The sequence below is a fragment of the Vipera berus genome, assembly GCF_964194415.1.
Source record: "Vipera berus genome assembly, chromosome: Z".
In the NCBI taxonomy this organism is placed as follows: domain Eukaryota; kingdom Metazoa; phylum Chordata; class Lepidosauria; order Squamata; family Viperidae; genus Vipera; species Vipera berus.
Window position 1 is genome coordinate 28086846 of NC_138205.1, and position 15971 is coordinate 28102816.

The following is a 15971-nucleotide window of genomic DNA, read 5'->3' on the forward strand; positions in this document are numbered from 1 at the left end:
GTAGTTGAAGTTTTTCCTGGCAAGGAGACATTGTCTACGTTCATATTTAACCATAGCTTACTCCATTTACTGAAATTTCTAATCCATGAAGCAACCAGCAAACACACTTGGTCAGAGTTCTCACAGCTGATAGACTAACATGATGTGTATTAACTAAATAGTCCTTGACTTGTGACTGATTGCTTGATGACCATTTGAAGTTATAATGGACCCACCAAAAGCTATTTATGGCCTGATAGCCACAAGTGCACACAAGGGCACTTGATAATTTAGTCACCTTCATGGCTGTTTGCAATGTCCCATGATCGCACAACTGAATTGGGGGAGTTTTTTGCTGGTTTTTGGCATTCACTTCCAGTTTCCAGTAAAAAATACCCATTGGGTAAAACTGATTCACTTAACGACCATAAAATTTGCTTAATGACTGCAGTATTCATTTAAGTGAACAATATCATATAATAGGGTCCGGGTAGATGATGACCCACATAATGACCACAGAAACTTTGAATCATAATTTCAGGCTCAATTACAATTGTTATGTTGAGAAGTATCCGTAAGATCATCCAAACAATAGGCACCTGTGCTCTTTAAAAAAGGTAAAGGTTCCTCCACACATGCGTGCTAGTCGTTTCCGACTCTAGGGGCCAGTGCTCATCTCCGTTTCAAAGCCAAAGACCCAGCGCTTGTCCGAGGACATCTCCGTGGTCATGTGGCCGGCATGACTAGACGCCAAAGGCGCACAGAACACTGTTACCTTCCCACCGTAGTGGTCCCTATTTTTCTACTTGCATTTTTACGTGCTTTCGAACTGCTAGGTTGGCAGAAGCTGGGACGAGTAACAGGCGCTCACTCTGCTACGCGGCACTCGGGATTCGACCCGCCAAACTGCCGATCATCTGATCAACAAGCTCAGCGTCCTAACCCACTGAGCCACTGCGTCCCTTAACCTGTGCTCTTTACAGCAATGGATAAGAAAACATAAGACCATCCAGTACAGCCTTCCTATCCTAGACATCTTCTAGATCAGTGTTTTTAAACTTGGCAACTTTTAAGATGGACATCAATTCCCAGGATGTTATTTAAATAATGAAAATTAGCATTTGATTTGGCCCCATCTTTTTTTTGTGTCTCTTTGTATCTCCAGCTTGCTGCCAAAGTACAACCTGCAACAAATATGAAAATTATGTTCCCTAATGTAGAGCCATATATGATCTGAGTTCTGGTATTGCGCAATCAGTTGCAGTCCCATTTCACAGAAGAAATCCCAAGGGTTCTGAAGGCTTTTCACTTCTCCTAAACGGACTGGATCTCTGAACCAGTCCAAAAGCTTCAAGTTGTAAATAAAATTATATACATTCCTCTCTCCTGCGATGCACATAATTACCAACCTAAAAACCAAAATATAACCCATCCTCTCCCGTTGTTTCAGTTCAAATGTGATTCTTCCCACTACAGGACACAACTACTCACCCATATGGGTTATTGACAAATGTGAAAAATGATGAAACAGTGGACTGGTGCATTTATTATTATTATTATTATTTTTAAAAGAAGGTTTAGCAGAAAAAATAAGTACCTCAGGAAAGGGAAAAAATATTTTTTAAAAAATGTTTAAATTTCAAACTGAAGACATTCTACATATAAATCAAGGACTACAATACTTATGTCACTGAGCAAGACCTGCAACAGGAGCAGAACAAATCTTGGGAAAATGCAATAAAAATTTCATTGTTTTAAAAGTGGGCACTTGTGCTTGCCTTGGGGTAATGGAAGCTACCAAGTCACTACCCCCACTGTGCGTGTGGCAGGAACGTCACACCCGAGAGTTGCAGGGATAGCTTCAAGATCTCCAGGTTTCTGAGCTGTTGTTCAGTTGTAAGAGAAACTAGCAATATTGTTATCATTTCTTCACCAATTCTTTACCTTTGCAGTGTTAAAGAAAAGGGAAAAGAGGCATGCAAGGAGCTGCTGGAGACATATCATTCCTGCTTGCGGGCACTGGGCATAGCTCACCCGGATCTAAAAAACGGTCCCTAGGTGAGTGTCCTATATTGCTTAGACTGCAGGGGTAAAAGGATTGATGGCAGCATTCAGTAAGTTGCAACACAGACTGACTAGTTTATGGGGACCTCACTCAGAAGAAGGGAGTGTGCAGCAATTATGTTATCTTGGAGGAAAGGATTTCACTCTTCATTTTATTTAAAGGGCAAAAGGCATGTAGAGGTGTAGCAGTTACTACAACAAAACCTTTATCCCTTGACTTCATTTTTTAAATGCAAGCTTCAATGATATCAGGGTGCTTAACAGGGAAAACAATTTATAGAATGGGGAGGTATATCAGGAATGTGGGATGAATGACAATCCCACCTTATCCCTTTTCTGTTAGAAAGGAGTTTCTGAAGATAAACAATATTGTCACTAGTGGGGAGGTCTGAACACAGGAGCCTTGCTTGACGCCACACATACTTTCTACACAGGAAAATAAAAAGACAGGCAAACGCTTCATCAAGTAGATTTTTGCAAGACAGTGTATATTAAAGACATAGGTCTCCTGCAAGAGAAAACATTAGCAACCCCTTAATCCAAGCTCAGATACTGACACCGAAGCCCCAAAAGCTATAGGAGGTAATGGTTTTCCTAAATAATTTGGTTGTCAAAAACAGTTGCTGTACTGTATCTACTGTATCATTTTGGACAACACTGAAATCAATGGTTGGGTTCCCACCATATACTGATTACACTGATATACTGATTACAAGCCAGCAAACTCCATTTTATCCTAGTTTGTGGTATGAATCCGTTTGCTAGCAGCTGTCCCCCTAACCCCTTTGCCAGGAAAGTTATGGCTTAGCCCAAGGGAAGAAAAGCATTACATCCCACAGGAGTGGGAAGACACACCTACATTTCTCTATTTATTTTCTCCTGTATTATTTTTACAGCCTCCAAATCACTGGGAAAACCCCAGCCAGCCATGTTTCCTTTCCCATAGGGACTCCAGAGTGCTCAACCAACAGAAAGCTCAGCATTGATGCACTATTCTCAGCAGGTGCTGCAACAGGAGTTCCCAACTTCAATAAAGCCCCTGCATTTTATTCTGACTGGACATGTTCAATTACTGAGTCATTGTTCTTTATTCAGTTGGAAGTCTTCTGATTTTTCATTAATGGCATAATGTCCCCAGATTTCTGGGACCCTCACCTTTGCCATATTTGCTTTGTGTAGTAGCACGTAAGGAAAAATAAACCTGCGGAAGAGCTTTACATCCAACAGCCTACCGGACCAATCCCATGATCGGGCATCCTTCAGTACCACCACTTCCACCATCCCTGGGACACCCTGGATACTGTGCTTCCAATCAATTCAGATCTCAGATGATATTCCACCTTGGATCCTGGGAATCAGAAGCACCCCTCCTCCAAAAACAATAATTAACAATAAAGACAAGGGAAAAGAAAATCAGCCTCCTTGGATCATTTGAAGAAAGTCAATATATATCAGGTGAACAGAAATGGAAGAGGTCCCAGAAATTCCTCCTTCCCGTTTTCTGTCTAGAATGAAGCTAGCTTGGGAATCATCTATACAACCCAGGGCACATATAATAAGTTTGGCAGGCCTCACAAATTCCCCTCATTTTCTGGAGCTCTTCAGCTCAGCCCCAACTCCATCTGAACAATTCCCTGGCACAACTGTATACACCCTCTTTTGGATTCTAGTAATGCAAAGCACTCCTGCTAGATCAGCCAAATAGCCTCTCATCCAGCATCCTGGTTCCACAAGAGGCACTCAAGTTTCCTGTGGCACGCCCACAGGCTGGACTGAAGGGAAAACTTCCTCTCTTTCAGCCTTTTTCCGCCCTTGATGTTTCCATACGGCAATCAGGATTGCTGGATTTAACATCCAAATTTATAGAGAGGACAAGTGAATTCCTTTGCAAATGAAGGTCAAAGCTATCACTTTATTCTGCCAAAATGAATTCCACAGCTTAATTTTTCACTATTCAAGTAGGTATTTCCTTAGTGCTCTCTGCTCCAAACCAAATTTGTAGGAGTCTTCCCTTTACTTTAACCCACCTATCCTGCCTACAATTCACTGAGCCCATAATTTCAAACATATGTAGTGCAAGAAGACACTTACAATGGTCTTTATATACTCCCAGATTCAAAGGAAAACATCTAGAACAAAGGCAATCTGCCTAAATTTCTCACATAAAATATGCCCTGCTCCAAAAGTCACCAACTGCACAAAGAGAGACAAATATGCAGTGTAGGACATTTAGACTACAGTGGTCACGGGCCAGTTCCATTTTGTTCCATTTCAGGTGCAATAGCAGGTGCCAGAGGAACTCTCAGTACAAACTACCTTTATTACAAGAGACAAAAGAATTGCAATATGGAGGCCGGCCAGCCTGCCTACCCGCTTGCCTCCAGGGACAGTGTTTCATATAAAGCTTTCATGGGGAAAGTCATAAAAGTCCTTGGCCACTTCTCAATGGCTGGGATATCAGCCAAGGTACACCCTGTTGTTCCCCTCCTCACCTTACCATCATCGCTAAAAGAACGCAGGGTATTGAGTAGGGAATGTCACCCACTCCTGCCCTCCCCACCCCATCCCCGAAGGAAACTTCCTTTAGATCCCAAGCTATCCAGCCTCAAGGAAATGGAGGCATTTTCATGATAAGGAAAAAAGAAAAAAAAAGCCATATAATTTTACCAAGTGATGCTGAAAGTCCTTTCAAATCAAAGGGGAAACGTAAAAGCACCACATGGCTTGATCGAACCCTTCTTTCCCCCACTTAGGCCTCACACAAGCTTGCAACGCTAGGACTCCCTGCCACAGCAGAGTTGCAGTCCTAACACCAGGAGTGGCTGAAGAACCACCCAAGCTAAGGGAGGGCAAGGGAGCTGGGCACTGCTCTTCTAGTCTCGCCGTAGATTTTTTAACCGCTCCTCCAAATCAGCATCTGCGTCGGCGAGGGCTGCTGAGGCTTCAGCTTTCTTTCCTCCTGCCACACTCAGAGAACCACCAGTGGAAGGCAAATCTGCAAGGAAGAGAGAGTGAAATCTGCAACAACCCAATAACGCAATTTTCCCATCCACTCCCAGTTCCCTCTGCCCAAGAGGGTGGCATCAGGATTACTGTATATATGGAGTTCATGCATCATACTTATCGTGGTTAGGCTAACTATGGCAAAATAGACAAAGTCTCACATATCACATTATGTCCTTAACCACAGCATTAATCACACTTCTGGATGACCTCTGGCAAGAGCAAGATGAAGATGGTGCATCTTTGCTTCCCCCTTATCTCTCAGCAGCCTTTGATGCTGATTATTGATTTTGGTGCTAAGGACTGGAAGCAGGGGCATGGTGTTGTGCTAATTTTCCTTCCAGAGACCAGTTCCAAAAAGAATTCATGACTGGGGAAAAGTCTAGCTTAACACTCTCCCTACTCCTGTTTTAACAACTAAACAAAGTGCTGGAAGAGATAATTCAGCAGCATGGGGTAAGGTGTCATCATTATTCTAATGATACCCAGCTTTACAACTCCATTCCTGGACAACCAAGTGATCCTGGGGGAGGTCCTGTATCAGTGTCAAGAGGGTGCAGGGATCTGAATGGGGAAGAACAGGCTTCAGCTCCTAGCAAGACTAGGAGCTTTGGACTTTAGGGCTTCCTGGATCCAATGTTTTTCCAGCTTTGGTTCTGGATGGGGTTGCAGTACCTCAAACAGAACACGTCAGAAATCAGGACATTCTCTTAGATTCATATCTCCAATTCAAGGAGCAGCTGGCAGCCTTTGTAAAAATTTATTTAACACACCAAGTGTACCCTTTCCTGAACCAGGAGGTTCTCTCTCAGTCATGCCTTGTCTCACCTCCCAAACAGACCAAAATAAACCTTGAACACCTTCAAGCAGAATTGCTTCTTGTTGTTCGGAACAGATCAGGGGACAATGCGTTTTACTTATTACTTTTTGCACATATTAGAACTACCCAAAAATCTCATTTTCCTGCTCTGCCTGGACAAGCTGATTAATCCAAGGTAGTATGGTGGAAAGTCCAGAACCTATAAGACAGGACTGGACTTTGCATGCATGGACCAAGGCAGAACCCCATAGCACCACCATTTGAATTGGAAGAGGCGAGGGAAGACAGTCAATTTTTAAAATAAATCTCTCTCTACATACTTTCAGTGTATTCTTTCTATACAGATACCAACCTATTTTGTTCAGGGTTTTTTTAGTAAAGCAATCAGGACCACATTTTCTACAATTAATTTCACAATTAAGAAATGACATTCATTTCAAAGGGGACCACTGCATTCCTCAAGGGTTTCTATTTAACTTCAGTTAAAATTGCATTACTTAGGGTAAATTTCTGAAGTTGTACTATTATGGTGATTAGGCAGTTACAGTGCACAAAGTTTAAGAGCCCCAGTCTTACTGGCCTCATTACCACTCACAATGTATTTTTAATCTTTGTTGAAATACCTGTTTTTAAAGATGTATTGGAACACTATTAACTGTTGAATGTTTTTCTGTTATTTTTGTTTGTCTGTATAGAGTGACCACATCCCATCTTGTTTTAGGTCTATTGGATTTTATGATAATATATTGTGAGCCAGCCACAGTCAGTTGGACATAAATAATGATTTTTATCCATCTGGGATTTACAAGAATTATGTAAGCTTTGGTCTCTTTCTTATTTATTCAGTCATTCAATTCAAATAGGTTGGTATCTGTGAATCACAAAGTGGATCAAGTGTCTCTTCCCTTGCTGTACTTCTTTCCTAATTTTCATTTCATGCAAATACTTACTTGACAGTTCATCGGTCAGTGTCAGACCTAGCTCATCCAACACCTGGGAGACAACAGCATCACTGTGAATGGAAAGCAAGAACATGAAGTGCACTTCTTTGCATGGCTAATCCATCACTTCCCTTAACTCAATCTCAATTCTTTTCTCAACTTCAGGTTGAATTAACAGGCTTGGCTTTACTGTCCACAGATCTGGATTTCAGGGAGGGATTTGAAGGTCAAAAAGCTATCACTTGCCACCTCTTAGCTGCCAAACTTTCTCTTCAATATGCAACTTTATGAGCTTTCCAAGGCTAATTACCTTTCCTCCTCATCCTCTTCATCTCCCATTGCATCATCAATAGCATCATTCATCATCTCTTCCTTCATTTCCATGATCTCTGACTGTTTTTCAAACTCCATCATGATCTTCTGAATCTGAGGCAACTTGAGCTAAAAGAAGGCAAGAAGTGACACTGTTACAAAATCTCAGAAAAGGAAATAAACCATCACTTGCTTTTCACCTTTTGGAAAGGAATGGAAGGGAATATTTTATTTATTTAGCAAATTTATATCATTGCCAATCTCACAAAAAGTGAATGTAGGAGGCTTACAAGCAAAAAAGTTAAAACCACACCTGAAATTTAAAAAACAGACATAAATAACAAAGATAAAACAAAACTATAAAAGACCTCCAAGACAGCAGGAGGACAACCATCATTTGGCCTCATTCACCATTGTACAGGCTCACCATAGAACCTCAGGATTGATGAAAGAACCACCTTTTCAAAGCTTCCTGGAAGATTAACAGAGATGGGGCTTATCTCACCTCATGGGAAGTGATGTTACAAAGAGCAAAAGCTGAAGCAAAAAAGGCATTTGTCCTGGGTCCTGTCAGATTGAACTCAATAGCAGATGAGACCCAGAGCATACCATTTCTGTTGGACCTGATGGGATGGACAGATGAGATTGAGACAATCCCTTAAATAACCTGATCCTGTGCCATGTAGGCATTTAAAGGTCAAAAACGGCACCCTGAATTGCACCCAGCAGCAGATTACACTCTGTTCCATGACCCATCCGAGATATCGACATCACAGTCCACACAGCTGCATTCTGCACCAAATAAAGCTTCCAGATGCTCTTCAAGGTCAGCTGCCTGTAGACTGAATTACACAAAACTATCCTGGAGTTGATTAGGAATGAGCAAACAGTGAATGGAGTAACATCACTAGAGCAGCAGATTACTGTTACTAAGAGGTTGAATGTTTATTTTTTAACAAAAGTATTAATTGATCAAGTGACAGTGAAAATAATTCAGGACAGATTGTATCCAGTCCGGAGAATCCTGCTGGAAAAACAATTCAACAATAAGGTGAAAAAAGTATCTGTAAACTTGTTATGATACCTTAAGTGGCACATTTTCTGAATTTGTCAATTTAAAATGCTTCTGTGCTACATTTTCTGCCTAGTCTCCATTGTCTAGTTCTTCCCATTAAGCCAGACATGTCAAACTTGCAACGTCACGTGACATCATGTGATGTTACATGACGTATTGGGACTGTTTTGCCATTGCTGGCAATGGGGTGGGTGCGACTTCCGTGTGACACGTCTGGCCCACGGGCCGGCAGTTTGACACCCCTGCATTAAGCAATTCCAATTTCATTCCCTTTCTGAAAAACAAACAAAACAGATTCTACAGGTAATCCTCATTTAGCAACCACAACTGGAATCAACAACTCAGTGGTTACATGAAGTGAACACTAATAAAACCACCACTGTACTTATGACCTCATTTTCACATTCCTTTGCTTTATAGACCTGCAAAGATAGTAAATGAGAGGACTCAAAATTATTTCTTCATCAGTCTGCAAATGGTCACTAAAATGAAGCGGTTGCTAAACAAAGACTACATGTAATATCTAACAACCCACACGTATTATTAAAAGAAATAGCAATGTTCCAATATCTCAGGGGTTGCCACAAAGAAAAGGGAGTCAAGCTATTCTCCAAAGCACCTGAAGGCAGGACAAGAAGCAACGGATGGAAGCTAATCAAGGAGAAAAGCAACCAAGAACTAAGGAGAAATTCCCTGACAGAACAATTAATCAGTGGAATAACCTGCCTCCAGAAATTGTGAATGCTCCAACACTGGAAGTTTTTAAGAAGAGACTGGACAGCCTTTTGAAATGGTATAGGGTTTCCTGCCTGAACAGGGGGTTGGACTAGATGACCTCCAAGATCCCTTTCAACTCTGTTACTCTATTCTAACACAAAATAGCTTTTAGAAAGCTGCCTTTTGTTAAGTCAAATTATTTGGATTTCTAGTTCCAGATGCCTAATCTCATTGGTTCTCTAGAATTTTAGGCAGATTGATTTAAAGTGGAACCTTCTGAATGCAATCAGATGCTTGGTCAGTGAGTATGGTATAGGTTCAAAAGGAGCAGTTTAAGAGAGTTTCTGCAGCTGAACTAGTATGCAGCTTACCCACCTGTCTGTTCATGGTAGCCATGGCTTTGGTGACACCTTTCATTGCCTGAGCCATGGAGTTGTTCGATTTGAGTGTCTGTATCTTAAGGGACACTGCCTGGATGTTAGCCCGCATCATGATGAATTTCTTGACATAGCGCCTTGTTCGCACCAGATCTTTAGCCATTATTTTCACAGCATCCTGAGATGGAAGAACCAGGTTAGAAAGCAGACATAGATTTTCTTCTGGTGACTTTCAAAAACCATATTTGTCCTTTCTTTCCCAACTCACCATCTGTCCTTGCTTAGCCATTTTCTTGATATCAGCAATTATCTTTTTCTCCTGGGTCTCCAGCTTCTGCCGCTCACGGTCTAATTCTCGCATGGCACGGTTCAGAGCCCGCTGATTTTGCCGTAGCATCTCCTCTGGGGTCTTCCGGCGCCCAAACAGTAGATCCATCCTGACAGAAAACGAGTCAGCCTACAAGTCTTGAGAAAAAGGAATATGCGGAAATATAAAACACATAGGAACAAAGTATCTTCGTATCAATACATCAAGAAACTCTAATTTATTAAAATATATAGTCATCAACCAAAGAAACCCCCCCCCCAATCAGATTACTAAAATTACAATTAGAGTTTCATGATAAATACACTGCATTTCAGAATGAGAACAAACTAGAACAGAGATCTCCAACCTTTCTCTGTTGGCGGACCAGAGGGAAAGGGAGAGGGAAACATTTTACGCATACACATGCACACACACAAACAGGGCCGTGAGCATGTGCGACGCAAACGGGGCACTCACGTGAGACTAGCACTGTCCCATTTTCACCACGCAGCACCCTGTTTTCATCACACAGCGCCCCATTTGCACAGCGGCATCGGTGCTGGCGCGAGTAGGAGCACATGCACACACGTGCGTGCACAGGCCAGCCTATTTTGCAGCCCGTTGGCCAACATTCACTGTTCTGGGACACAAACAATTCTGTGTGTGTGTGTGTGTGTTAGTTCTATCATTTCGCAACAAGCTTAGGCCAAACAGAGGTTTTTGTTGCAGTTTTTATATAAACTTTTCTTATTGCCCTATGTATCAAAAACTCAACAGAACTACAAAAAAAAGCCTCTGTTCACCCTTCAAAACCTTGTGTTGTACTGTATTGCATTGTATTTTATATTGTATGAATTATGTTAAATTGTATTTTATTATATTGCTCTACCTCAGTGGCTCTCAATCTTTTCACCACAGATCCCCTTTAAATACCTTTTGTGGCCATGGACCATGGCCATAGTAAGGTATGTCAAACTCGCGACGTCACATGATATCGCAAGACGTATCATGACTTTTTCCCCATTGCCGGCAATGGGGTGGGTACAGTTTTGGTGTGATGCATCCGGCCCATGAGCTGGCAGTTTGACATGCCTGCCATCAGTCCCTAAGACTTAACTCAAGATTTAAATCATAACATTTCTTCAAGCCTTCACGGACCCTCTGTGCTCTCCCAGGGGTCCACAGTCCACAGGATGAGAACCACTGCTCAATATTATACACTCTTCAGTATGTGATTTACTATTCATAAGCCATTATCTTCTTCTCTGTAGTTTGCTGCTTGGTGAATACAGTAGAACTGTATAAGCTGAGCAAATAAAAATGATCCAAATTAAGAGAAATCATTTATATTGTGTGAAAATAGACAGAAGAATAACAAGACAGTTCCAGTTTGAGTTTCTGGCTAACTTAACCAGCCTTATCCAGTTATCAAATATTTTGAAATGCACTCTTATTCAGAGAACCTACACTTCTGAAGGTAGATCCCTCTGTGACAATGGGTCATTAAGCCACATCAATACCATCTCCAACACACAATTTGGATATGTGGTATAATTACTGATAGTTATGTCAGAGAAATAAAAAATAGGGCAGAGAAAAATCTAATTTACAAGCAAAAAATAAAAATGCAATCCTTCTTTAAGAAACAAAACAACACTTGGTGTTTCAGACATCTTTTCTCAATCCAGACATCCTCCAGAGATATGAACATGTTAGATGGGTATTCTTGGTGGTAAAATCCATTCATCTATATTAAGATTGGGCAAGGACCAAACTACCTATAATCTATCCTATCTCTTGTTGTTAGTGCGAAGTCATGTCTGACCCATCGCGACCCCATGGACAACATTCCTCCAGGCCTTTCTTTCTGTCCTCTATCATCTTCTGGAGTCCATTTAAGCTCATGTCTACTGCTTCAGTGACTCCATCCAGCCACCTCATTCTCTGTCGTCCCCTTTTTCTCTTGCCCTCAATATTTCCCAGCATTAGGCTCTTCTCCAGTGAGTCCTTCCTTCTCATTAGGTGGCCAAAGTATTTGAGTTTCAACTTCAGGATCTGATCATATCTCTATATAAGTAATTTTTGGTTAGTCTTTATATAAGGGACACGATTAATATTAAGATGAAACTTTAGTACTAAAACTAAACTTTATTATCACTGATGGTTCTCATATAACCAGATCTCTTTATTCTACCCTTTGTCACACTTTTCTACTTTTCCAAAATTAATGGCCTCTGTATGTATTAGACTTAAGCCTAGAACAGAGGCATTCTAATGAAAGGATGGAACAATACAAATGGACTTGTATTTTTAATTACTCTCATTGAGTTCTAAAAATCAGGAGTCACAATCTTGGAAATACTTAGAACCTGCCTGTCATAAATTGGATAGCATTAGATAGTGATTAAGGGGCTCAATGGCTGAGCTAAATAATGTAAATATATGCACTTATCAAAAATATGTTACATTTCCTTCTTATAGAAATATATTTATGTAATCTACAGTTATCTATGTAAAGGTTTGGGGTTAAGAGAGATAGAACCCTCATGACAGGAAACCTCAGGTGTTCTAATATTGCTGAAGTATCTCCCAGCATCGGTGGTCAATAGGCGAGCTAGAGTTCACCTATTAATGAGAGAGTTGTTAAGCAACTTTCAGCTGGTTACATCTTTGTCATACAGAATATCCACCGGAATAATGTGGATACAATGACAAGCAGTCTTGTCATAGTATTGATAGTTACTAAAGATTGTGACTTGCCAACCATACAGTCTGGAAATCCTCAAATCTTTCAATCATCCTCAGAAACTGTCTAACAAAAAACTGTTTCCCATTTAACCCTTTTTATTTATAAGGACAGATTAAAGAAATTAAATTTGCACTATGTTAAATAACTTAAAATGAAATGATTTGAAACAATGGTCTGCCTGATATTTAAAGTTTGGTTTAACTGATGGTACCATCATTTACACATCAGTAGGATAAGCATCAGCTAATCCACCATAGATAAAGCAAAGAATTAAAAAGAGAATCAAACCAAATAAAATAAAATCAATTTCTCCTTGGACCAAACAAGTTTAAACAAGTCACAATGAAGCCGCTTTGGTTAAGAAGCTTTTGAGTACAAAAATTCAGCTATGTTACTTTACCTTAACAGACTGTGGATTTATTTTTCAGAGATGGTAGGGTCTGAATGAAATATAAATATAATAATTATAGCAAATTAGAGTATTGAAAAAAACATCCTTCCTTACCCAAATGTTAGCATACACATTCAATACATCATTCCAATCAAATACAGACAAATGGAAACCTTTACAGTACTCTTCCAGAACTTGCCACCACTCCAGATGTGCTCCCCCCCCCCATCCATCAGTGGAGATGATAGGAGTGATAATCCGAAGGACAGACTAGATGAGCCTACTTTATAGCAGGGCAAAAAGGGACAAGCAATATAAAACGTTCCGACCCCCCGACCGCCAACAATTTACCGAGCAGCCACCTAACTGCGTCGCTTCACCTCGATATTTCCTCTACGCTCTTCTTCCGCCTCAGCCCACTGACGTCACGGGAGTGGCATTTTGGCGTCATGGTCACGCGGGTGGAGAAACCCGAAGGCCTCCCTGATTTGCTCAGAGAATAGGAGGCGGGCCGTAACCGGAAATTAGATACAGAGAGGGGAAAGAAACGGTAGGAGATGAAAGTCTTGTCTGCCCCTCTTGGTACTTCCGGGAAATTTTAGGTGACAACTGTGTTAGAGATCTAACAAAAGTGCAGAGAGACTCTTCCCTTCCCACCCACTCCCCCTAGTTTCCATTGGTGGACATTCCAAACTGTCCATCAGAGGCGAAAGTGAGCCGTGTTCAAAACCAAAACAAAATAAAAAACAATAGGGTGGAGAGGAAATGCTTCTTTTAATCATCATCATTCTTAGTAGTCTCTCCTCCCCAATGGATGATGAGTTATCAAGGACAGCATTCATGCTAGAAAAGTTGTATATTAGCCAGTTTTTGGTGTAGTGGTTAAGACATAAGGCTAGAAACAGGGAGACTATGAGTTCTAGTCCTGATTAATCGCAAACTCATCTAGATGGCATTTGGCCAGCCTCTCTAATCCTGCCATGAGATCTGCAAGGACTTCTCCAGGCTGCTGCGAAGAGTCAAGACTGACTTGAAGGCATTTCCACAAAAATAATAAATCGATACTACTATCAGTGAACCGCTTTCTGAAAGAGAATGTAGAATTCTTGGTATTTGTTCCATTGCTATTTACGATGAGCATATATAAGTTCAGTAAGAGCTTGTGTAAACTGACAGATCATAGTATGTGGATCCCGACTTTTGAGAGGAATGGGATTTGAAAATGCAAGCATAGCAGTGAATGTGTATATAGGAATTTAAATGAAGCTGCCACTCAGTTTTAATAGCAGCAATGACAATAAAATCCCAAATTAGCAAGCTTAATTTGATTTTTTTTTAAACTGAATCATCTACATCCTTTTTTGACAGGCTAATATGCAATTGCATTGATATCTTAGTATGACTAATTGGTATGACTTAATATGACTGGGCCATAAAATAGTAATTTCAGTATTATAACCTTTCTTTAAAAATTAATTTTTTTCACAATTGCCACCTTGAGAAATAGATTGGTTCAATGATTGGCTTAAAATTAAGTTTCTGGAGTTTCTATGGTTGAAGGAAAATCAAAATCCATAATTGTTCTGTTTTATATGTGCCATTGCCCATATAAAGGTAAAGGTAAAGGTTCCCCCGCACATGCGTGCTAGTCATTTCCAAATGGTGCTCATCTCTGTTTCAAAGCCGAAGAGCCAGCGCTTGTCCGAGGACGTCTTTGTGGTCATGTGGCCGGCATGACTAGATGCCAAAGGGGCATGGAACACTGTTACCTTTCCACCGTAGTGTCCCTATTTTTCTACTTGCATTTTTACATGCTTTCGAACTGCTAGGTTGGCAGAAGCTGGGACGAGTAACAGGTGCTCACTCTGTTACGCGGCACTCGGGATTCTACCCGCCAAATTGCCGACCATCTGATCGACAAGCTCAGCATCCTAACCCATAGCTAACCTACATTGAGTTCAAAAAAAGGTAAGCAGGCTTAGATGTAGTTCCATCCTTCCAAGGTAGGTAAAATGAGGACCCAGATTGTTGGGGGCAATAAGCTGACTTTGTAATAATGCCGCTTGGGGGGGGCGAAAGCCCTAATAACCAGGCATATACATAGAATGAAGGCTATTGCTAAGCACACTGTGCTTTAGATTGTAAGCCGCCCTGAGTCTTCGGAGAAGGGCGGGATATAAATGGGATTAAAATAAAATAAAATAAAATAAAATAGTTAGTACTTGAAAAAGATCTCTGAAATTTTTTCAAAAGTGATAAACCCCTTTCATGGTGCTGTCAATAATATTACATGGATTTGTCCATGACATCTCATCTTTTGGGCCGGAATTTATGTTAACTATGCAAAAAGATAAGAATATTGTTTTTCAGTCATTCCTTCACTTGGCCAGAGAACAAAGTGATCACTGAAACATTTATCATTTACATTGCAGGTCTGTTCATAGCCAAAAAGCGCATCACACAGTTCTTTATTTTGGGACAAGGAATGTAATTTAACCACCTGTGTTTTAAGATTACATGTCTTAAAAACACTGCACTAAAAATATACTGTGTGACAGTGCAATATGGTTTGGATAGATAACATTTCTAGTTCCATCCTTGTCACTGTCATTTTTTTAAAAAAGATGCTAGACTACAACTCGTCAGCTATATTGGCAGGTGTGCTGGAGATGGTGGGAAATTACGGTAAATCTCAACTGCATCACTCAAGTCAGGCCAGGATTATGCTTAAGCATACACATTCATAAATGTAGAGACCCAGTATGTTTAAATAACAGTTGGTTCAAGCCAAAGATTCATGATGCACATAAGCAGTGATCTCATTAGACAGCATGAACAGAGGACAATGCAGTGTTTTGTATGACTGTTAGCACAAAGTGCCCCAAGAATGATGTAAGAGTTAAACAGAACCTCTTGAGAATCTTGAAGCAAGGTGGCCACGACAGCTGACCTTTCCTATTGCCCTCTTGGCTCCTAGCGTGTGCCATTAAGACACATGCCTTATACTATCACAAACGAAGGTGATAAAAACAACAAATGAGAGGGAAAAGGTGGGGAAGAGACAGAAAAGTAGCAATTTTTGTTTTACCACCAGCAATTAAGCACCATCCTGAGCACACTTTATTATGGTCATGGCCTATTAGCTACTGAGACACTCCAAGGCTAAACAGACAAGCTTGTTTCGGTCTGTAAATTATTTTTATAGGCTTTAGGTTAGAAAAGTCTGTGCCTTTCCG

The 15971-nt window shown here is 40.7% G+C and overlaps 1 protein-coding gene across 1 annotated transcript; it reads right to left on the bottom strand.

Annotated features, from left to right (window-relative positions):
- Nucleotides 1-1505: 1505 nt before the first annotated feature.
- On the bottom strand, nt 1506-13334 carry CHMP2A (charged multivesicular body protein 2A). Its single transcript, XM_081345523.1, has 6 exons — nt 13087-13334; nt 9557-9753; nt 9287-9466; nt 7118-7248; nt 6817-6878; nt 1506-5038 (listed from the first exon to the last, which is right to left on the bottom strand). The coding sequence occupies exons 2-6, from the start codon at nt 9722-9724 to the stop codon at nt 4917-4919; spliced, it is 663 nt and encodes a 220-aa protein (XP_081201649.1). The 5' UTR covers nt 9725-9753; nt 13087-13334; the 3' UTR covers nt 1506-4916.
- Between the last annotated feature and the right edge of the window lie 2637 nt (nt 13335-15971).